The sequence below is a fragment of the Bos javanicus genome, chromosome 9, assembly GCF_032452875.1.
Source record: "Bos javanicus breed banteng chromosome 9, ARS-OSU_banteng_1.0, whole genome shotgun sequence".
Taxonomy (NCBI): domain Eukaryota; kingdom Metazoa; phylum Chordata; class Mammalia; order Artiodactyla; family Bovidae; genus Bos; species Bos javanicus.
This window is the reverse complement of record NC_083876.1, coordinates 81,149,043-81,174,346: the sequence shown is the minus strand read 5'-3', so window position 1 is coordinate 81,174,346 and position 25,304 is coordinate 81,149,043. Positions and strand designations below refer to the sequence as shown.

Here is a 25,304-nt window from a genome sequence, read left to right as displayed (position 1 = left end):
AGCATCAATTCTTCAATGTTTAGCTTTCTTCACAGTCCAACTCTCACATCCATACACGACCACTGGAAAAACCATAGCCTTGACTAGACGGACCTTTGTTGGCAAAGTAACGTCTCTGCTTTTGAATATGCTGTCTAGGTTGGTCATAACTTTCCTTCCAAGGAGTAAGCATCTTTTAATTTCATGGCTGCAATCACCATCTGCAGTGATTTTGGAGCCCAGAAAAATAAAGTCTGACACTGTTTCCACTGTTTCCCCATCCATTTGCCATGAAGTGATGGGACCGGATGCCATGATCTTAGTTTTCTGAATGTTGAGCTTTAAGCCAACTTTTTCACTCTCCTCTTTCACTTTCATCAAGAGGCTCTTTAGTTCTTCACTTTCTGCCATAAGGGTGGTGTCATCTGCATATCTGAGGTTATTGGTATTTCTCCCGGCAATCTTGAAGAGACTTAGCACAGCACAGCACACATACTGGGATAGGGTAAGGCCCACCCAGAGCCTTTCCTTAACTCATTCATTTGACAAACTCTTACTGAATGCTGAACATAAACCAGGCACTATTCTAGTTGCTTGGGATTTTATCAGGAAAAAAACAAAAATGAAAATCCCCATCCTCATGGAATTTATAATCTAGCAGGAAGTGGGGCCAGATAACAAACAATAGAAAGGATAATAACTGTTAGAAGGTAAAACATGCTATGGAAAACAAAGTAAGGCATATATATACATGACTATGTATAAAAAAGACAACTAATGAGAACCTAGTGAATAGCATGGGGAACTCTACTTAATGCTAAGTGGTGACCTAAATGGGAAAGAAATCCAAAAGAGAGGATATATGTATACGTACAGCTGATTTATTTTGCAGAAAATAACACAAGGTTGTAAAGCAACCATACCCCAATAAATCTTTTTTTTTTTAAAGGCAGTAAAAGAGGAACCTAGAGTGCCAGGGGATCAATTTTATATCCACCAGGATGGTAACAATAAGACAAATAGACAAGGACAAATACCACCAGAATGTGGATAACTGGAACCCTCATACACGACTGCTGTGAATGTAAGATGATGCAGCTGCCTTGGAAAACAATCTTGGCAGTTCCCTAAAATGTTAAACATTGAATTTTCATACGACTCAGCTATTCCATTTCTAGTTATATAATCAGGAGAAGTGAAAACATGCATCCACAGAAACTTATACACAAATGTTCCCAGCAGCATGATTCATAATAGTCAACAGTAGAAACAACTCAAATGCTTGTCACCTGCTGGGTAAAGTGTGGTTTATCCAAACAATGAAACATTATTTGATGATAAAAAGAAATTAAATCTTGACACATGTCACAACATAGATAAACTTTGCAAACAGTATGCTAACTGAAAGGAGCCAGTCACAAAGACCACGTATTTATTACATGATTCCATTTCTATGAAACATCAGGAATAGGCAGAACTATAGAGACAGATCTATAGAGGCAAATCTATAGAGACAGAAAATAAAGCTGGGGGTTGGGAAGAAAATGGGGAGTGACCCCTAATGGAATGGGGTTTTTTCAGGATGCTGAAACTGTTTAAAGTTGATTGTGATGATGGCTGCATAGCTTGTGACTATTACTTAAAAGCACTGAATTACACACATCAAACAGGTGAATTTCATGGTAAATAAGTTATGTCTTAACAAAGCTGTTAAAAAAAGATTGCTAGTGGGTAAAAGAGATTCAACATAGGATGAACTAGGTAGGACTCACTGAGAATTTAGAATATGAACATGGATTTCAATGAAGGAGATGAGATTGTTGCTGTTGTTCAGCCACTAAGTTGTGTCTGACTCTGCGACTTCATGAACTCCAGGCTTCCCTGTCCTTCACCATCTCCCAGAGTTTGCTGAAACTCATGTCCATTGAGTCGATGATGCCATCCAGTCATCCCATCCTCTGTCGCCCCCTTTCCCTCCTGCCTTCAATCTTTCCCAGTATCAGGGTCTTTTTCAGTGAGTCAGTTCTTTGTATCAGGTGGCCAAAGTATTGGAGCTTCAGCTTCAGCATCAGTCCTTCCAATGAATATTCAGGGTAGATTTCCTTTAGGATTGATTGGTTTGATGAGGTTGCTGGTTAACAATAAAGAAATCTGGAGGAAGGGCCTCCCTCTGTTTTCCATTCAAAGCACCAGAGGTCCTATCAAAATGCACCCAAGATAAAAGAGATAACCTTAATAGTCCTATAATAATTAAAGAAATAAAATTTGCAGTTTAAAACCTTCTTTAAAAAGAAGTCTTCAAGTCCAGATGGTTTCACTGGTGAATTCTATCAAACATTTAAGGAAGAAATAATGCCAAGTCTGCATAATCTTTTTCAGGAATAGAAAGGGAAAGGGTAAAGAAGGGCTTCCTAACTCACTCTATGGGATCAGCATCACACTGATACCAAAGAAAGCAAAGACAGTACAAGATAAGAAACTACAGACCAACATCATGAATCTTCAACAAAATATTATTAAATAAAGCCCAGCATCATACAAAAAAATAATAAATTACAGCTCAGTGGGGTTTGTCCTAGGAAAGCTGGTTCAATATTCAAAAAAAATCTATCAATGTAATCAAGCATTGTAATAGTCTAAAGAAGAAAAACTATTAATACATAATTATATATATTGAGGCAGAAAAAATATTTGAGAAATTCAACATCTATTCATAATATCTTAGGAATTCATGCATTGTATGCTACTTCACCCTGATAAAGTGTATCTACAAAAAAACCATCAGCTAACATCATACTTCATAAATGCTTCCTTGTAAGAATGGGAACAAGGTAAGACTCTCCCCTTCACCTACTCCTACTTACTATCATACTGGAAGCCCTACCTAGTGCAAAAGGGCAAAAAATGACATGAAAGGAAGAAATAAAACCATCCCTACTTATAGATGATATATTAATAATTATCTAGATAGAAAATAATAAAAAAATTTACTAGAATTAGTAAGTTTGGCAAGGTAGCATGATACAACTGTATTTCTAGAAAGTAGCAGTGAACAATTGCAAACAGACATTTTTAAAATGTCATTTACAATAGCTTTTTAAAAAAGAAAGAATAGGAAAGAAATAGGAATAAACCTAATGCTGTTTTCTAAAAAATTTCTAAACACAAATGAAAGAAACAGATGAGCTCATTAAATGGAGAGACATCAGTTTATACATTAGAGGATTCAACATAGAAAAGATATCAGTTCCACCTAAACTGCACTATAGATTTAATGTAATTCCAATAAAAATCTCAGTAGGAAATTTTGAGAATATAAAGCTGATTGTAAACTGTATATGAAGCACAAAGAAACTAGATTAGTAAAACAATTTTGAAAATGAAGAATAAAGTTGGAGAAACCGCAGAACCTGATTTTCAGGCTTATAAAGCCACAGTAATCAAGATAACAAGATATTGGTGAAGGAACAGACATACAGATGAAGAGCAGAGAAGAGTGAATCCAATAATAGAGCCACACAAACATAGATCTTAATTTTTGATAAAGACTACGTGGTCAATTAATTTTTGACAAAGCTGTAAGGCAGTTCAATGGAGAAAGAATAGCTTTTTCAACAAATGCTCTTGAAAGTTGTGTTTTTGTTTTGCATATGAATGTTCACAGCAGGTTTATTTGTAATGAAAGTTCTTATACATGATACCAAGAGCATGATCCTAAAAGAAAGAAGTGATAAATTGTACTTCATCAACAAAAAGACTTTTTGCTCTATAAATGACACTGTTAAAGAATGGAAAGACAAGCTACAGTCTGGCAGAAAATAACTTTAATAACACATCTGACAAACGCATTGTATATATCTAGACCATATAAAGTACTCACAAAACTCAACATTAAGGAAACAACTCAATAAAAAGTTGGTCAAAGGACTTGAACACACCTTTACCAAAGAAGACTATAGGGAAGAAAAACATGTTCATTGGTCTTTAATAATGCAAAAGCAATTTAATGGGGACAGGATGGTCTTTTCAAAAAATGCTATTGAGAAAATTGAACACTTAAATGCAAAAAAATGAATCTTGACCTAAACCTTATACCTTACATAAAAAATAACATAAAAATGATCATAGATCTAAATGTAAAAGACTAAGATATAAAACTTTAAGGAGAAATTATAGGAAAAAATTTTTGTGGTTTCGGGTTAGGCAAAGAGACCAGCTGGGAGAAAATATGTGCAAATCACATACCTGACCAAGAACCTGTATCCAGAATATATAAAGAACTCTCAAAATGTAACAGGAAGAAAGCAAACAATCAGAAAACAGGCAAAATACTTAAACAGAAACTTTACCAAAGAGGATATATAGATGGTAGATAAGTATATAAAAAGAAATTGAACATAATTAGCCATTAGGGAAATACATCACTGATTCAATGGACATGAATTTGAGCAAACTGCAGGAGCTAGTGGAGGACAGAGGAGCCTGGCATGCTGTGGTCCACTGGGTCTCAAAGAGTCAGACACAACTAAATGGCTGAACAACAACAAGGGAAATGCATATTAAAACCATGATAATATTCTACTACATACCTTCTAGAATGACTAAAATAAAAAAGTAATGATAGCACATCCATGTTCAGAGTAGCAATAGCCAAGAGATGCAACAACCCAAATACCCATTGATGACTGTATGAACAAAATGTGGTATGTGTATGCAATGAAATACGATGCTGTTTTTAAAAGGAGGGAAATGACGATACTGGATGCTTGGGGCTAGAGCACTGGGACGACCCAGAGGGATGGTATGGGGAGGGAGGAGGGTTCAGGATGGGGAACACATGTATACCTGTGGTGGATTCATTTTGATATTTGGCAAAACTAATACAATTATGTAAAGTTTAAAAATAAAATAAAATTTAAAAAAATAAAATAAAATAAAAGGAGGGAAATGCTGTCACATGCTTCAACATGAATGAACTTTGAGGACATTATAAATGAAATAAAACAGCTATAAAAATGACAAGTACTCTGTGGTTCCACTTATATGAAGTATCTAATGGAGTCAAATAATAGAAAGAGAAAATAGAATGGTGATCACTAGGTACTGGGGAGAGGGGGTAAAGGGGAATTGTTTAATAGGTACAGAATTTCAGGCCTTAAAAATGAAAAAGTTCTGGAGATTTGCTTTTTTATTATTATTTTGGCCACACTGCCTGGCATGAGGGAATCTTAGGTCCCCAACCAGATATCGAACCTGTGCCCCTGCAGTGGAAGCGTGGATTCTTAACCACTGGACCACTGGGGAAGTCCCTGGAGATTTGCTTTACAATAATGTAAATGTGTCTTACTACTGAACTGTACATTTAAAAAAAATGATTAAGATTATAAATTGTATGATATGTTTTCACCACAATAAAAAGAATTACGATAACACAAAGTGCTGACAAGGATATGGAGCAACTGGAACTCTCTGACACTGCTGGTAGGAAGGTACAAGTCTGGGAAATAGTTTGGCAGTTGCTTATGAAGTTAAAAACGCATTTAACATAGGACCCAAAATCTACTCCCACATATTTCCCCTAGAGAAAGAAAAACTTTTGTTCACACAAAAACCTTTACAGAATGTTAACAGCAGTTCTACTCATAATTACCCCAAACTGGAAACAATCCAGGAGTCCTTCAACAGGTGGACAAATAAACAAACTACGACCTTCATACCAAAGAATACGACCTACCAATCACAAGGAGCAGCTGATACATGCAACAACCGGGACGGACCTCAGAGGTGCTCTGCTGAGTGAAAGAAGCCAGTCCCAAGAGATTTCATGATCAACGATTACATGTGTAATGACATACTTGAAACAACAAGATGACAGTGAAGAGAACACAGCAGTGTCTGCCAGACGTCAGAAGGTCAGGGGGTGGGTAGAGAGGAGGCAGGGCTGACCATAAAGAAGCAGCACACGGGAGATTGTGGGAGTGATGGAACCGTGATCCATCTTGATTATGGTGGTAGTTACCCAAACTATACATGCATTAAAAGTCACAGGACTGGGACTTCCCTGGTGATCCCGTGGTTAAGATTCTGCCTTTCAATGCAAGGGGTGAGGGTACAATCCCCGGTCAGGGAGGTTAAGATCCCACATGCCTTGCAGCCAAAAAAAAACCAAAACAAAAAACAGAAACGTATTGTAACAAATTCAATAAAGACTTTAAAAATGGTCCGCATCAAAAAAAAAAAAAAAACCACCTTTTAAACATTCATAAAACTGTGGTGGTGGTTCAGTCGTCAAGTCGTGTCCGACTCTTGTGACCCCATGGACCGCAGTCCTCCAGATTCCTCTGTCCATGGGGTTCTCCGGGCAAGAAGACTGGAGCGGTTTGCCACTGTACACACACACACACACACACACACCCACACACACACCCCAGAGAAAACGCAAGAGTAGTGAATGGCCAAAAAAATGACCTCTTTAGAGAAAGTCCTGATCACAAATGCTGTGACAGAGTATGAACTAGCTGGTGGTTCCTTTGCATATTTGCCTCCTACAGCCACTTCTAAGAAAATCTCAGGAGTTCACCATCACAGCTGTCAGGAAGAAACAGAGTATCTTCCTGTGGAATACAGGCTCACTGACTCAAGACCACAGTCAAAAGAGAGGCCAGGCAGGGAAAAGTTTCGGAAAATAAAAATCCTATTCATGTTTTCTGAAAGAGGTATGGTTTGACATTGCAAGCACAAACCAGCGCTCTGTAAAAAGCCTCCTTCCAAGGGGCCTGGTTTGTTGGGGAAAGTTTACAGCAAATGTTTCCAAGAGGAGCTGCCAAAAAACTGACTACAGGTAACCTTGAGACCCAGGGGTCTGGACTGTGCAGAAACCATTCCAGTGATCTCTGGGCTGTGACTTTTGCTTCTCTTCCTTGGAGAGATGCCACCGATAGAGCTATAAATACAAAGCACGTTTCCCACATGGGAAAGTAAAGGAGTTGGGGAACATCACCCTTTGCTCTGGAAAAGGTGAATAATATCTAGAAGAAATGGGAGAATAATACAGTTAAGGAAGTTACAAAGAGAAATATTTTGAGGAAGAAAAAAAGGAATCAAAACAGCAGTTGAGAGGTTAGAAGAGGAAAAAGTTAACACAAAGAAAGGAAGGGGAGAGCTGACGGGTTCTGCAGATCTGGGGCTGGACAGCAGGTCAGAGAGACAGACGAGAACAGTGGTACCAGACACACTAAAGCAAAGAGCACAGGACAAAGTTCATAAGCCTGGGAACTTGCCCTTTCTGTTAACTCTTGTGTCCCCCACTCTTGGAACAGATCTGAGCTCACAGTAGATCGGTGAAGGTTTGCTGTACGAATGAACAAGAAGGGGACTGACGAGAACCAGCAGGAAGAGTCCAGCTGCAGTCACCCAGGAACTGCTACTGATGCATGGACTGTGTGGGCCAGCAGAAGGAGGGCTGGCTTTTCATGATGTTTCTTAGGACACAAAGGAGGACATGCCAAGATGTCACCAACTTTCCTCTACTGATCTTTTAAAAATAGGAATAATTGTCTTCCTAGAAGCAATTAGAAGCCCCATCTCGTCAGAAGTCCTGAGGGGGAAACAGAAATGTATGGAAGACTAGATGTGGTTTTCTGCTCTTCTGGCTGAAGATCATGACATGCAAAGACCGAACAAAGACTGTGAACAGCCATTTGAACGAATAGTGTCAGAGACAAGGGCTGATTTTCTGGACCATAACATCCATACAATAATGTCAGGCCTGGCAGGACACAGGGCCTGTTCCATGAACACAGAAATGATACACTGGGTGGAGACTGACTGAGCTGGTCTACTGAAGTTGAATGAGGGATGCAGGAAAAACAACTCAGATAATAGCATAAAATCAGGTATCTTGGAGGACAGCAGTGTGGACATAAAAAACAAGAGTGGAGAATTCTAGTGTTTTCAGAGCAAACTGCATCCAGAAGAGTGGGCACAGTGTGAATAGGTGCAATAAAAGTAGGATATTAATAACAAAGCGCTATGAGGTATCAGCATCAGAAAGTAATTTTTGAGGCATGGTGGAACAGGATTCTGGATGGCTCAAAGGAGACAGATCTGATACAAAAGAGAGGTCAGGAGGGAGCAGGCCTTGATGGACACCGTCAGGAAGGTGAATGCCTGTGGGAAAACGCACAGAACTAGGGGGGAACACGTCCTAGAGAGTATGTAGAAGCGGAGACCTAGAAAGAACATGCAACATGCTGTTATAAGGAGGTAAAACAGATCACCCAACTAGGAGAATCTGGGTGATATTTTTCTGTATATAGAACATCAAATGAGTGTAAATGTAACATAGACTGTCAATGGGGGTCTTTCAATTCCTTAGACATTTAAAAGATATTTAATTCCTACTGACAAATTCTCACCACTTTAATAACAGGATAAATTTCTCTTCTGGACACTGATTCTAAATATTAAAAATGTGGATGCTAAAGTGCCATAATAGGAATTTGGGGGAGAGTCACCATGTTATCTTGGCATTAAAACAGTCAAGACTGAGAACATGAGCTATGGCCAGACCCACAGGCTACCTTGTAGGCTCCATGAGAAGCAGGTAACTTGTCAGGCTTGTTTCCCACTATGACCCAGCACCTGAGGCATTAGGTCTGGTACTCAATAAAAACTACTCGAATAATTAGGCAATTTAGTATGGTGAGAAACTCTAAATTGAAAATAGATTAAGGGGATTAAAGAACTTCAGAAAGAGATGGGAGGACCATTTTGTACCAATGTGATTAGGAGACAGATAGACAGATAAGTACCCAGGTGGTGCTAATGGTAAAAAACCTGCCTTCCAATGTAGGAGATGTAAGAGGCCTGGGTTCCATCCCTGGGTCGGGAAGATCCCCTGAAGGAGGGCATGGCAACTCCCTTCAGCATTCTCGCCTGGAGAATCCCATGGGCAGAGAAGCCTGGTGGGCTATGATCCACAGGGTTGCAAAGAGTTGGACATGACGAAGCGACTGAGCATGCACGCACCAATGGATAGATAGTTAGAAGAACCGGAGAGAATCTGTTTCAGGACAATATAAAAGAAAACATCCTCAATAATGAGAGCTAGGGATTAGGATCTCAGGAAGAAACTGACTATACATTATCAGGGTTGCTGGAGCCAAGAGTGATTCCTTGGAGACAGACCTAGATGACTGGTAAAGTTCTTTACAACCCTGAAATTCTCCATTAAAAATTTCCATTGAAAACTCAGAAGGTGTCTTGATTCAGTAACAATAAATAGTGTTTGGCTGTATTTGGAGGAATGAGTCTTAATAGTCCCAGGTTTCAGGTGTATTGTGGATTAAACTGAATTTTGTAAATTAATTTGGGTATTTACTTGTCATTCCTTGTACTCTAACCCAGCAATATGGGGACATCACTGCTGCTGCTGCTAAGTCACTTCAGTCGTAGCCGACTCTGTGCGACCCCATAGACGGCAGCCCACCAGGCTCCCCGTCCCTGGGATTCTCCAGGCAAGAACACTGGAGTGGGTTGCCATTTCCTTCTCCAATGCATGAAAGTGAAAAGTGAAAGTGAAGTCACTTAGTCATGTCCTACCCTCAGCGACCCCATGGACTGCAGCCTACCAGGCTCCTCCGTCCATGAGATTTTCCAGGCAAGAGTACTGGAGTGGGGTGCCATTGCCTTCTCCGGGGGACATCACTAACAAGGGGTGTTTGATCACTGAGGCAATAACGCATTGTTTCAACTTACAAAGGTAATCTTGAACTTGATATTTGGAGCCACCAAAAAATATCAACATATGAGGGATTCAAAATTTGGACTCCATGAAGCCTGACTATCTAGCTCTTAGATTTGAATTTAAGAAAGGAAGCCATAATGAAACATTTGTATTATAGAGCTAAATCCCTTTCTTGGATTCCTGTTTCTCTTCTAGTAGAGTTGTAGAGTAAAATTACGTGATTTTTTTCAGAACTAGGATGCCAACAACAGACATCAAGATTAGCAACTGTGAGGTTCATGAATGTGAAAGCATTTAACTGTTAAATTATTGGATAAAGTTTATATTGGATTTTACTCAAAATATATTAACACTATTATCAGGTAGAAGAAAACACATGCTATCTCTAACTCATGTGATCACTTAATAGGATTTCCTTGTGCTTTTCTTTCTTTCCCTCTTGTTTTTGTTCAAATATTGCCTTCCCAGTGAAGTTTCCTTGACCATCCCATTTTTTTGGTTTGTTTGGTTTCAGGGTTTTTTTTTTTTTTTTGGCTGCATGGGGAGACTTGTGGGATGTCAGTTTCCCAACCAGGGATCAAACCAAGTTCCTTGCAGTGGAAGCACAGAGTCCTAACCATTGGATCGCCAGGGAAGTCCCTGACAACCTCATTTTAAACTGAAACTTCCTTCCCACATTCCTCATCTTTGCTTTCTCTTTTCCCTCTCATGTTATAATACACCATGTAATGCACTGAGTTTACTCTCTGCCTCCTACTCCTGCTAGAATGTACATCCCATGAGAGAAGGCGGTTTGTCTCTTGTTCCTGCTGTATCACAAGAGTCTGCAACAGTGCCTGACATTTAACAGACGTAGATGCTCAATAAACATCCATTGAGAGGGCAGGAGTATTGTCTAGCATGTAAGCAAGGGGCCCTACCTACATGGACCAGGACGTGTTGTGTGGTCTTTGTGAGCTATGTAACTTCTTTCTGCTGCTGTTTGTTGGGAAAAGTGAAAGAGTCTCCTCGCTTCCTCCAATATGAGGTGAAAGTGAATGATCCATGAAGGCAGTTTCATCTTCTTAGTGGAACAAGACATAAAATCAAAATTCTGTCATTTATTCATGCAACCAGACCAGTCCTGAACAAATATTACCCCAGGAAAATCCTCTAATTTTGCCCTATCTTCTAGATATAGGAAGTAAACACCATAAGCAACATTATGCCTCTATGACAACAAAAAACAGTATCTTAACTGAACCAAACATAATTTTGATCCTTGTCAACCATTTTTCTGTGTACACAGCCTGAAATCAGGGTAGGCAAGTAGAACCAAAATAATTCTTTAGACCAAATCCTTCTTAAAGCAAAAGCTCCAGTATCAGAAGCATATCCAGGAATTAGGATCATCCTTCAGTGATCAATTCTTACTGGTCTGAACATGAAGTTATCTTCCATAGAGGCCACACAGTGTAATGGTACAGATTTTTGGCTGTAGCACCATATTGCTTGAGTTCAGTTACTGCTTCTGCCTCCTGCTAGGTGTGTTTCCTTGGGTAAGTCATTTGAATGTTCTGGCCTTAGTGTCCTCATCAGTAAAACTGGGATAATAGCAGCATTTAAACTGCATAACCTTTGAGAATTAAGTGTTAACTGGAATAAAGTTTTTATAGCAGAACCTGGCACATATAGCATTCAATAAAAACAAAGCCATTATATCATCAGGGAGTGAGAGTACCTTTAGTAAATTGAAGTTTTTACCAGATGACTTTGAGCAAATTACTCTGACTCCTAGCTGCTGCTGCTCAGTCGCTCAGTCGTGTCCGACTCTGCGACCCCATGGACTGTACCCTACCAGGCTCTTCTGTCCATGGGATTCTCCGGGCAAGAATACTGGACTGTGTTGCCATTCCCTCTTCAGGGGATCTTCCTGACCCAGGGATCAAACCCAGGGAGTCCTTCTACATTGCAGGTGGACTCCTTACCATTTGAGCCACAAAGCAAGCCCCCGACTCCTAGAAGGCTGATAATTTGCAACAACATTATCTGAAAATTAAGACAGGCGTTCCCTGTCCATTACTAGCAACACAAATAAAAGTCACAATTATAATGAAAATAAACTGTCTTGATTTTCTTCATTTAGGAGTGTAACTTTTAAAATAAGGATAAAAAGATAAAATTTCCCCTAGTTATTTTATTGGCTTTTTAATAGTTGTACATAGTTGCAATTGTGCATACATGCTTTCGGTTTGTATTTTAATTTATTGTCATCCTTCTACATGATATTTTTTCAATTTTCAATTTCTTTTATAAAGTCCTAAAGCACCCAGGACTGTTTCCGTTATAGTGGACAGTCAATAAATAACCAACTCAAGGCACATTTTAAGAGTACATACCAGGTTCAAATTACCATGTAAAGCACAGGAAGTGGGGCAAAGATGAGTGAAAAAGTCGCCTCCTTTAAATAATTTACATAGTAAATTGGTAGCAGACACCTAAACCAGGAAAGAAGTCCAAGTCCACACGTCCTAACAGAAGGATAAGCACAAGAGGGGAGGTTCCTACTAGATGACGCTCAATCAAGGACAAGAATATCTTATGGAAAGAAGAGGTAGGTTGGGACCCTTGCAGGTCTGGCTTTTCCCCAGGTGCAGCTGTAGGAGGAAGGTGCTCAGAGAAAGAGGGAAGAGCAAGAAGAAAGGCCTGGGGAAACGGAGGCTCAGGGCACGCTCAGTGAGGGACCTGAGGGGACGGAAGTCCAAAGCCAACGACTAATAGCAGAAAGATAAGGCAGGAAAGGTCTTTTTGAATTACACTGAGAAGAGCTGAAGAGGCTGGAATTCACTCAGGAAATAATGTGGAGTCCAGTCACACTTGTTGAGCAAGAAGCAAAGGATCAAAGTTCCATGCAAGGCAGAGTTCCTAGAGTGGTACACAAGATGATCCGGGAGGGTAGGGAGAGATTTCCCCACCTAGTCTCAAATCCACAATAATCCCTGATCTCTTGGGCCACCCAACTCTTGGGCTCTGTCCTTTAGTTAAGAGGAGCTCCAGTATCTAAGGTCTGGCATCTAAGGAGGCCACTCTTGCAGACCTATCCCCTGCGTTCCACTTCAAACAGTGAGTTTCTGTCCTGAATCCTTTGATAACTTCCTGTCCTAATTACCTACACTATTGCTTGGTTCCTTAACAACAACAACAAAAAAGTGGGGGTGGTGAGGCCTGTTTGAGTCTTTTTGGTTCCGGCACCATCTGCCCATGAATGCTACCATGTAAATAAAGAACACACTGGCTCCTAAGGCTTGCCTGCACGGCCCAGCCTCACTCACTGGGTGCTCTGTTATGTTACCCTTCCTGATGGAGCACGTGCCATTTCGTTGTGAAGGACCCATTGCTCTATTTGCTGATCTGAGACCTGAACACTGTTCTGATTACTCTAGGGTTCCTGACAGCCTGCGCCATCCTGAATCTTCCCTGTCAGCCTCACCAGCTGGGTCAGGTTCTCCTCCTATGCTGCTGCTACTGCTGCTAAGTCGCTTCAGTTGTGTCCGACTCTGTGCGATCCCATAGACGGCAGCCCACCAGGCTCCCCGTCCCTGGGATTCTCCAGGCAAGAACACAGGAGTGGGTTGCCATTTCCTTCTCCAATGCAAGAAAGTGAAAAGTGAAAGTGAAGTCGCTTAGTCGTGTCTGACTCTTAGCGACTCCACAGACTCCGGCCTACCAGGCTCCTCTGTCCATGGGAGTTTCCAGGCAAGAGGACTGGAGTGGGGTGCCATTGCCTTCTCCGATAGGCAGGCTTAATGCCAGAACCCAGCCTCTCCCTGCCTCCTCTAGCATTCCACAGCTTTTTAACGCCAGGATGGCTCACACATAAGTAGAGCAAAGAGGCAACCTGCAATAATTGAGACCTTCAGTGATAAGGACCAGATAACGGAGAAACAGAAAGAAAGGCCAAGAGTACAGACTTGCACAAGGGGAAAGAAATCAAATAAATCACAGGTTTAGGACCTGAAAGAATGTAGAACACAGCAACAGGCAAGGACAGATCAAAGAACTCCATGGTCAAAGTCTGGATGCTGAAGAAAGCCAGATTGGGGAAGGTGGGGGATCTGCTTTGGTTTGGAAAGCATTTATACACAGAACTTTCCCCCTCCCCGTCTCCTCCCTCTCTGTGCTCATTCAGAGCAGGTATCATCCCTTTCCTCTCTAAAACCAAAGTTTAAGTTAACAGATAAAAATAAGTAGGGCTAGCATAATGAAAATCCCATGGATGGAGGAGCCTGGGGGGCTGCAGTCCGTGGCGTCGATAGGAGTTGGAAACGACTGAGTGACTTCACTTTCACTTTTCACTTTCATGCATTGGAGAAGGAAATGGCAACCCACTCTAGTGTTCTTGCCTGGAGAATCCCAGGGACGGGGGAGCCTGGTGGGCTGCCGTCTACGGGGTCGCACAGAGTCGGACACGACTGAAGCGACTTAGCAGCAGCAGCAGCAGCAGCAGCATAATGAAACCTTCTGGTGACCACTACTGCTGCCAAGTGAACTTTAAATTTTCTACCTCACTTCACTAAAAATAATTTGTTTCTATTCCTGAAATCATATTTTAATACCATCCCAAAACACAGAAGTATTTCTGAATGTAGAAGTTCACTGTTGCTGTTTAGTTGCTAAGTTGTGTCTGACTCTTTGTGACCCCATGGACTGCAGCAAGCCAGGCTTCCCTGTCCTTCACTATCTCCTGGAGCTTGCTCAGATACATGTCCATTGATACAATGATGCTATCTAACCATCTCATCCTCTGCCACCCTCTTCTCCTTTTGCCTTCAGTATTTCCCAGCATCAGGGTCTTTTCCAATGAGTCAGGTCTTCACATCAGGTGGTCAACGTGTTGGAGCTTCAGCTTCAACAACAGTCCTTCCAATGACTATTCAGAGTTGATTTCTTTTAGGATTGACTGGTTTGATCTCCTTGCAGTCCAAGGGACTCTCAAGAGTCTTCTCCAGAACCACAACTCAAAGGCATCAATTCCTTGGCGCTCAGCCTTCCTTATGGTCCAACTCTCATGGAAAAGTAAAGATATTAAAGTGAAGACATTTTAGATGTTAAGCCAATATTAAGCATTAACTGTGGATATGTGTTGAAGAGAATAAAGAATCAAGTTGTAAGATCTCTGGTGCCATTGCCTTAAACAGTATTGAAGAATCATTCTCGTAAAAGATTATTGTTGGTATCTCATACTCTGTTCAAATCTTGTGATACCTTTAGGGAGGAATGGAATTAGATGGTTACTACTCCAGGCACCTGCCCGATCACTCAGAAGTTTGAGGAAGAATTGAATGTGGCCAGAGGTCCACAGACCCTCTCTTCTAAACCACAGGGCATACAGCAGATAGTCACAGCACTGCTCTCAGACATCAAAATATCTCACTGTAAAAACTTCTCAGTCTAACTGTGCAATCTTACAGTCCAACTTAACTGAATGTCTCCCCTGACTGTGTGAAAGCAAAATCTGATGCATGTTTCTTAAAAGAAAAGTCTCACAAAAATATCTGATTTTCTTTTAATTAAAAAATTGACATCGGGAAGGAAATTAATTGAGGCCTGGCATGTACCATCTTTTCAATGTATGGATAGAACCATACAGACCACATGAGTGGGTTTTGAGTTAACACCTGGTCCTCAGGCACTGCTGCCCATCAGGTACTTGGGTCACTGTGCCTGGGCCTGTGTTGGAACCTGGGTTTGAGAGATGTGCACACTGAGGAGAGAGTGGGGTGAGGAAGGGTATGTTCACAGAAAGAGAAGGGCTGAGACAAGTACCAAACCTCTCCCATGGGTTTAGGGGAAATGGGAAGGGGAAGAGAGGGGACAAAAGAGAAAGAAAAGTCAAAGACAACCAAAATAAAGGCATCTTTTGAAAGTCAGTAAGAGCTGTTTTGTAAAAGAAGAAAGGCACACCGGTAAAGGCACAAGTGGTGGAGAATGAGGTGGATGAAAATGAGAGTAACACTGAATGTCAGGATTGGGAGGCTTGGATGGAGTAAGTGCTGGGTGCAGGGGCAGACAGCAGATGGAAAGCGATATTGTGGAGGAAGCAGAAGCAGAGAAAAAGGCTCGATTTTCAAGACGTTTGGTCTTGGTCATAAAGAGCCATGCAGAAGAGGAACAGCCATGTTTAGATAGGGGGCTTGTTTGTATTGTCAGCTTTGGGGAGACGAAAGCAGGGAGGAACCTCAGCTACCACTACCTACCTCCCTCCCCCAAAAAGGGGAAGAAATGATTATGTAGGGGAAAAGTGTGAATGAGACTGCAAGTTCTAAAGATAGGGAAGGGACAGAGCTTAGGTGGGACCCAAGAAGGGTCCTTTCACTCAGGAGATGAAAAGTGAAGGAAAGAATCACTGAGGGAGAGTAAATAGACAAAGACTATTCTTCCATAAAACCCAACCGCCTACAGATCGTTCCAAAGAGAACTGAAGACACAAGTAAATTTCTGCTATAAAACAAGCCCGGAGAACTTGAAGTCAGGGCACAGGCCCAGCCTGCCTTAAGAGGACAAGACAACCTTCCAAATCTAATCTGACTCAAGGATGATCAAGCAGGCAGAAGACAGGACCTTTCTTAACTTCCACTGCCATAAACGTGTGAGAACAATGACATTTATTACCATGGAATTAATAAATCAGTGTTGCATCCTACCTACCACCAATTAAAATTCCACCCATCAATAGAGGAATGGATAAAGAAGGTGTGGTACATATAGACAATAGAATATTACTCTGCCATAAAAAGCAACAAAATTGTGTCTTTGCAGAGACGTGGATGGACCTAGACACTATCATACAGGGTGAAGCAAGTCAGAAAGAGAAAAGCAAATATTGTGTAGTATCACTTAAATGTGGAATCCAGAAAAATGGTACAGATGAACTTATCTGCAAAGCAGAAATGAGACATAGATGTAGATAACAAGCATAACGCTACTAAGAAGGGAAGGGAGGTAGGATGAATTTGAGATTGGGATATATACACCCTATGAGATTGACATGTATACACTACTATGTATAAGACTGATAGCTAATGAGAACCTACTGTATAGCACAGGGAGCTCTACTCAACGCTCTGTGGCAACCTAAATGGGAAGGAAATCCAAAGAAAGAGAGGAAATATGTATATGCATGACTGATATATATACACACAAAGCTTTGCTGCACAGCAGAAACCAATGCAACACTGTAAAGCAACTGTACTCCAATAAAAATTAATTTTAGAAAATTCCTACAACAGACACCCAAACTAGGAAAAGTGGTAATAATCACTGTGTAAAGGAAGACAGTGAGGTTCACATTCTTATGACTCTAAAGCCAAGAGTTTAGAAGAAAGCAAAACAAAGAAGAGTTACTTTTCTTGGAAGAAATTAATCTTCTTTCATATCCCCAAATATTGTAGATCTTGCGTAAGGTGATCTTTGACTGCAGATGGCCTCGGTCATATCCAGACCCCTAGATTTCACTGCTTGAGACAATGTATGAAAGAAGAGAACACCTTTCTCTTATTATTTCCAAATACATCAGTCTTCCTCTAAATGTGACATCTTCCCTCAATGTGAAAAAAACATGTTACACCATTTTGTTCCACCCTTTATTTTAGGCTTTACTAATACATTCCATAAAGCTCAGCAGAAATTGAAGCCTTAAAATAAACATATGTATATATACATATGTTTATATATAAGGTGACAGCAAAATTCTTGGGCCACTTGATAACATCTTAGGAAATTCGAGCCAAATATCAGTAATAATATGGGTTTAAAAAGATATGATGTGAGTAAATGCAGCAGAAAAATTCACAATGAATTATTAACACATCTACTTGGCTTGTTTTCACTCTGTTATGTCACAATTTTATGCAAATACAAAAAACAACCCAGTGAGGTATCTAATAACTTTCTCGGGTTTTTAATGTAATTCAGTAGTCTTAGGAACTAGAAATAGCATATTCATAAACAATTTCTTGGTGCTCAACTTATATAAAATCTTGTGTGAATCTGAAAAGGAAACAATACAAAGATGGATAGGGTATCCTCAATAAATATGGGATAATATAAAGTAACACTTAGTGCTGTTTAAATTGACTTTTCTTAAATATTCTGGGTTGGTAGAAATGTTACAGCCTCCCTACTATTAAAATAAATAAAAAGAGGTGACAAAAAAGATGAAGGGCAGTCCTTTGTAACTGTTTCTGCTTTAGGGAGACAAGTTAGCAGATGAGATTCAGGAAAAGGGTAAGAGAGACAACTGAAGAGATGTCCATCACCTCTTTTCAATGTCTTCTTACTGCTACTGTCCAGAGCCTTACTTCCATCTTGGGTTTCCATTGTAACTTGAAAAGCCAGATTCCCCCAATGCTTAGGAAAACTTGAGAGGGATGTACTTCAGAAGGCCAGTGTAATTCCATCTACAACTGAAGAACAAGGCAGAACAAGATGCCCAGACAGGAGTTCGAAGGAGTCAAGGCCCCACAACAGAATCTGGGACTGAAAGCACATTAGCATTCAACTCATTCAACTCTGATCTAACTTGTTCAAGGTTACATGGCATCTTGGTGGCAAGGACTCAACTAGAATCCAGAAATCCTGCCTTAGCACCAGGCTCAGTGCATCACTTCCCACTGCTCCTAACCCAAGAAGCCAATTAGGAGCTGAAGAGAATTCAATAAGCAAGCTATCATTGCTGCCCCTAAGACAAGTCTTTTTTCTCTGCCTGTCTTTCTCTTACAGAAACTTTCCAATACCCACAAATAGAGATAGGAGAATAATAAACTCCATACACCTATCACCCAGCTTAAATAATTACCAACTTATGGCTGATCGTCTTTCATCTATCCTCCCCTCCCTTCCAGGATTATTTTAAAACAAATACCAGAAATAATATCATTCAGTTCAGTTCAGTCGCTCAGTCATGTCCGACTCTTTGCGACCCTGTGAATTGCAGCATGCCAGGCCTCCCTGTCCATCACCAACTCCTGGAGTTCACTCAAACTCACGTCCATTGAGTTGGTGATGCCATCCAGCCATCTCATCCTCTGTCATCCCCTTCTCCTCCCGCCCCCAATCCCTCCCAGCATCAGAGTCTTTTCCAATGAGTCAACTCTTCACATGAGGTGGCCAAAGTACTGGAGTTTCAGCTTTAGCATCATTCCTTCCAAAGAACACCCAGGACTGATCTCCTTCAGAATGGACTGGTTGGATCTCCTTGCAGTCCAAGGGACTCTCAAGAGTCTTCTCCAACACCACAGTTCAAAAGCATCAATTCTTCGGCACTCAGCCTTCTTCACAGTCCAACTCTCACATCCATACACGACCACTGGAAAACCCATAGCCTTGACTAGACGGACGTATCATTACTACTTTTTAAATATGAAATGCTCAAAGAAATGACACAGCTGTAGATGCAGCAGAGACAATTTTCTTTAGGAAGCCCTGGTGTCTCTGTCTTATACCCTTGTGCTATTGGTGGTGTTTTCCATTTTATTTCACAACTCTAGAACTAAAGGCCAGCTCTTATCTCCGCACAGACTGGTAAGACATGCTCTGTAATCCATGGACGATACTAGATTCTGGGACAGCGAGGAATTTTTGATGAAGGGGTTATTTTAGATAACAAACATGGAAAAAGCTGAACTTACACCAAGAGATAAAATGTCTTTCTACCTTAAACAATACCACTGACATTGTACACTTGTTTAAATCAAGCTTAATTCTGGCCTGAGATTTAAAGCCAACTTCATCCATGAGTCCATATGAAAGGTACTAAATAATATAATTGTTAAGGCTTAACAAATCTACAAAATAAAGTAACAATAAAAAGTTTTCACACCTGTGTTTTCACACTATGTGTCCTCCAGGACACACACCATTTATTTGTCCTAAGGACATGATAGAAATTTAAAATTAATAAATATAGCAACATTTCTTTTTCATACAGACATTTAAATTTTGCCCACAGAACAAGTACATTTGAAAGACATTTCAAAAATTCTTAATTAACAAATAGGATCATGCTAATGGAACTAAGCAGAGATAATAGAGTGTATATATATGTAAATGGATACTTGCAGCTATAATACTGACAAATAATATTTCCACTTCTAATTTTCCATTTCGTCTTCCTCTCCCTATACATTAATTTTATATGAATTTACAAGTACGTATTTAAAACAAGATTATGTTAAAAAGCCAAAGTGAATAGAAAAAGAAGACAAATCAGAACCTTAAGTTGTATCACCCTTAAACTAAATAATTTCATTTCAAATACAGATTAATTTTTTTCCCAGAAAAAAAAAATCTGCAAAATACAATCTTTTACCTGTTGGAAAATGTAACAATTTATCCTTTAATAAAGTTATGATATTCATACCTGCTGATGTTTCTCTAAATTTGTCACTCGTCTTCTTTTTCCTCCATTTCCAAGGTTTAAAAATTTTACCAATGGTGGAGAGTTTCCCCTTTCTCTTGAAGGGAGGTGTTTGGGAGCCTGCTGTTGGGCCATCTGAATTTGCTATAGAAGCTTTGTCCAGTCCATCAACTGTAGAAAGAAAAGTCAAGTCAGAGAAAAGCTGTAATGAAAGTTTGAAACAACATCATCTATTTCTTCCTGCATTGTTCAAAGTAAGCATACCCACTTTAACTGGAATTTCACATAAAGTTTATTTTGCCCCATTTCCCTGCTGGTAGAGCTCTCCTCTAACATCAATCAATAAATCAATCACTCAGAAATTATAGTCCCTTAGATACGCATTTTGAGGTAACATAAAAGAAGCAAAAGACTTACATAAAAGTTAAGGCCAGATAAATAAGGGTCTGCAAAACACAGCTGAATCCATCTGTAACAACCACATCTATATTTTTGTGCAGAAGTAGAGTATTGCCTGGAAAGTCCCACAGACGGAGGAGCCTGGTGGGCTGCGGTCCATGGGATCGCTAGGAGTCGGACACGACTGAGCGCTTCACTTTCACGCATTGGAGAAGGAAATGGCAACCCACTCCAGTGTTCTTGCCTGGAGAATCCCAAGGACAGGGGAGCCTGGTGGGCTGCCGTCTATGAGGTCACACAGAGTCGGACACTACTGAAGCGACTTAGCAGCAGCAGCAGCAGAGTACTGTAAGTGAAACAGGATGTTCCTCCAGAGACTAATTTGGCATTTTCAGTAATGAATATGACAGTCATGGTGTAGCTGAAACCGTGCTTTTTTTCTTCACAAAATAAAATTTAATGCCGAGAAGCTAAATTTAAAAATTTACCACACCAAAACTCTTTTGCTTCTATTACCAAAAAAAATTTTAGCTTCAAATAAATTGATAGCTATTACAAATGACAAGAAATATGTGAGAAAGATGGATGTTTTAGGTAATAGAATGCATTTTTATGTGCCTCAGTCTTTTCGTCAACCGGAAGAAAGGCCCTGAACTTTACACTGCCTTGTACTACATTTATAACTGAAAGAAGATGGTAATAATTTATATTACCCCCAACAATCAAATTTCAGTGACAAAAATCTGGAAGCAACTCAGAATGAATAAATGATGGTATTTTTCATGCAATGAAATAGCACTTAGCCATTTCTTTAAAAGGAGCTATTGGTACCTACAACATGAATGCATCTCAGAAACACTGTGCTGAAAAAAAGAAAAAAAGTGACACACAAAAGAATATGTGCTGTGTGGTTTTATTTCTATGAAGTTTTTTAAAAAGGCAAAATGAATTTTGGAGCAAAGAAAGAAGAAAACAATCAGAACAGATGTTGTTTCCTGGAGTGAGATGGAGGTAGGAATCAACTGAGAAAAGATCTGAGGCATCTTCCTGGGGTCCTAGAAATTATCTCAGTAAAGGATGGACTATACAAAACACGTGTTTCCCAGGTGGCCAGTGGTCAGGAACCCACCTGCCAATGCAGGAGAAGTGGGTTCGATCTCTGGGTTGGGAAGATCCCCTGGAGGAGGGCACGGCAACCCACTCCAGGATTCTTGCCTGGAGAATCCCATGGACAAAGGAGCCTTGAGGGCCACAGTTCACCGGGTTGCAGAGTCAGGCATGACTGAAGCGACTTCGTGTGCGTGCATGCAAAACCCATCAAACGGTATTTATGATATTGTGTATTTCACTTTATGTAAAATCTACCTTTAAAAAACCACAAATAGTAAAGTCCAATTAATGGCATGCATGCTGATAGCGATGAAGTGTACTGATGTTCATCAAATAACCTCGAATAGCCAAAGCGATCTTGAGAAAGAAGAATGGAACTGGAGGAAGCAACCTACCTGACTTCAGGCTCTACTACAAAGCCACAGTTATCAAGACAGTATGGTACTGGCACAAAGACAGAAATATAGATCAATGGAATAAAATAGAAAGCCCAGAGATAAATCCACGCACATATGGACACCTTATTTTTGACAAAGGAGGCAAGAATATACAATGGATTAAAGACAATCTCTTTAACAAGTGGTGCTGGGAAAACTGGTCAACCACTTGTAAAAGAATGAAACTAGAACACTTTCTAACACCATACACAAAAATAAACTCAAAATGGATTAAAGATCTAAATGTAAGACCAGAAACTATAAAACTCCTAGAGGAGAACATAGGCAAAACACTCTCTGACATACATCACAGCAGGATCCTCTATGACCCACCTCCCAGAATATTGGAAATAAAAGCAAAAATAAACAAATGGGACCTAATTAACCTTAAAAGCTTCTGCACATCAAAGGAAACTATTAGCAAGGTGAAAAGACAGCCTTCAGAATGGGAAAAAATAATAGCAAATGAAGCAACTGACAAACAACTAATCTCAAAAATATACAAGCAACTCCTACAGCTCACCTCCAGAAAAATAAATGACCCAATCAAAAAATGGGCCAAAGAACTAAATAGACATTTCTCCAAAGAAGACATACAGATGGCTAACAAACACATGAAAAGATGCTCAACATCACTCATTATCAGAGAAATGCATTTCAAAACCACTATGAGGTACCATTTCACACCAGTCAGAATGGCTGCGATCCAAAAGTCTACAAATAATAAATCCTGGAGAGGGTGTGGAGAAAAGGGAACCCTCTTACACTGTTGGTGGGAATGCAAACTAGTACAGCCACTATGGAGAACAGTGTGGAGATTCCTTAAAAAACTGGAAATAGAACTGCTTTATGATCCAGCAATCCCACTGCTGGGCATACACACTGAGGAAACCAGAAGGGAAAGAGACACATGTACCCCAATGTTCATCGCAGCACTGTTTATAACAGCCAGGACATGGAAGCAACCTAGATGTCCATCAGCAGATGAATGGATAAGAAAGCTATGGCACATATACACAATGGAGTATTACTCAGCCATTAAAAAGAATACATTTGAATCAGTTCTAATGAGGTGGATGAAACTGGAGCCTATTATACAAAGTGAAGTAAGCCAGAAGGAAAAACACCAATACAGTATAATAACGCATACATATGGAATTTAGAAAGATGGCAACAATAACCCTGTGTACGAGACAGCAAAAGAGACACTGATGTATGGAACAGTCTTATGGACTCTGTGGGAGAGGGAGAGGGTGGGAAGATTTGGGAGAATGGCATTGAAACATGTAAAATATCATGTATGAAACGAGATGCCAGTCCAGGTTCGATGCACGATACTGGATGCTTGGGGCTAGTGCACTGGGACGACCCAGAGGGATGGTGTGGGGAGGGAGGAGGGAGGAGGGTTCAGGATGGGGAACACATGTATACCTGTGGCGGATTCATTTTGATATTTGGCAAAACTAATACAATTATGTAAAGTTTAAAAATAAAATAAAATAAATAAATAAACTGATGGATAGAATGGAGATGGATAAATATATAATATAGTAAAATGTAGCTAAGTGTTGAATCTAGGTGGTGGATGTGTGGTGATTAGTTGTATAATTCTCCCATCTTCAAAACTTCCTAAATAAAATATTAGGAAATACTAGGGTAAATAAAACAAAAATTGAATGGCAAGAATCTCTGCTTCTAGGAAATGGAATAGACTTACTTTTTACTATTTCTCCTGCTAAATACAACTAAAAGATACCCTGGATGCTATATATAAAACAAACATGAGGGACTTTCCCTGGCAGTCCAGCGGTTAAGACTCCATGCTTCCACTGCAGGGGGTTCGATTCCTGGTCAGGAAACTAATATCCTGTATGCTGTGTGGGGTGGCCAAAAACAAACAAACAAACAAACCATGAATAGACAAATGAGCTGAAAACAAAGTAGACCAGCTTGGGACCTCAAGACCTAAGAAACAGCACGGAGGTAAGATCCCTGCGTTTTCTTTTAGTCTCATGTATTCCCGACTTGCAGCTGAAGTGGTCACCAACCTGAAAACACCAACAAGCACAGACCAATAAAGCCTCAACAAACAGCCTGCTCCCTCTAGTCAAACGAGCCAAAAGGGACAGGCTCACAAAACAGAGAACTTTTAGACGAGAACTGCTCCAACTCCAGACAAACACCCCAGAAGAAACTACGACCACCCAAGCCAACAAAGGCTGAGTGGGGAGATCAGACATCCGTCCTCACAAAGCTCTAATGAGGAGCCCAACGCCCCTCAGAGAGTGGTGTCAGACAGGACCAAGTAGAGAGCCGGAACCTTCCTGCGTGCCAGCTATAACGAAGCACCGTCTACAGTGTCAGTGGAGACCACACCGGAGCCTGGACTTCCACCCACACCCAGTCACGAGGCATGTCTTCTTCTCCCTCCCTCCCCAAACTGGGATCACACCAAACCACTGCCCAGAGGAACGAGACAACCTCCGTCCACTATGGTGTCACTAGAGACCACGTGGGGATCTGGAAATCAAACTATGCCCAGAGTAACGAAGACCCCTCTCCCCGTTTCTGCCACGAGATACCAAGAAAGAATGAGGGGCTGAACCTGGGTTTTTAACCTCCTGGCAGTAGTGAGGCAGTCCCCTTTGCCTCCTTGCCTGGAGAAGTGTCAAACAAAGCCAGTTAAAACAAAGGGTTTCAATAAAGAGTTACAGTCTAATCTAACACAAAAGTGTTGAAGCTTCAATCAAAAATCACCTGACATATCACAAACCAGGAAAATCTTAAACTAAGTGAGAAGAGATAATCAGTACACACCAACACGTAAATCCTTAGGAGTTCTCCTTCCAAACAAGAATGATAAATCCCATTCTTCCCATTCGGAACGTCGACTCTAATCCCAGGCAGAAACGCAAGAACTGCAGTGACTGAGTCTTTTGTAAATGATCCCATGCTGGCCACAGTGCAGCAGGCAGGGAGAGAGATGGGTCAGACTAATCGTAAAGCTAAGTCAGAGTTTAAAAGTAAAATCCTTATTTACTTCACTTTCACTTCTGTCCAACTGCTTTCCTTAAACTAGGAACAAAACCAGGGAAAATCACTTCCACTCCTGTCCAACTGCTTTCCTTAAACTAGGAGCAAAACCAGGGAAAAACTGAGTGTATATTTCTTCTTCATGGAGACTTTATGCTGAAGATTCAGTTTTGAAACAACTTAAATGTTGTGAAATATAAAA

The 25,304-nt window shown here is 40.5% G+C and overlaps 1 protein-coding gene across 9 annotated transcripts in view; it reads right to left on the bottom strand.

Annotated features, from left to right (window-relative positions):
* The window catches only part of PHACTR2 (phosphatase and actin regulator 2), a 301,267-nt gene that overhangs the window by 83,159 nt on the left and 192,804 nt on the right, over positions 1-25,304 (bottom strand). For all 9 annotated transcript variants that reach the window (XM_061428177.1, XM_061428183.1, XM_061428186.1 and 6 more), the window contains exon 2: positions 20,127-20,294. In XM_061428177.1, coding sequence (XP_061284161.1) covers positions 20,127-20,294 — 168 coding nt within the window. The remainder of the gene's footprint in view (positions 1-20,126; positions 20,295-25,304) is intronic.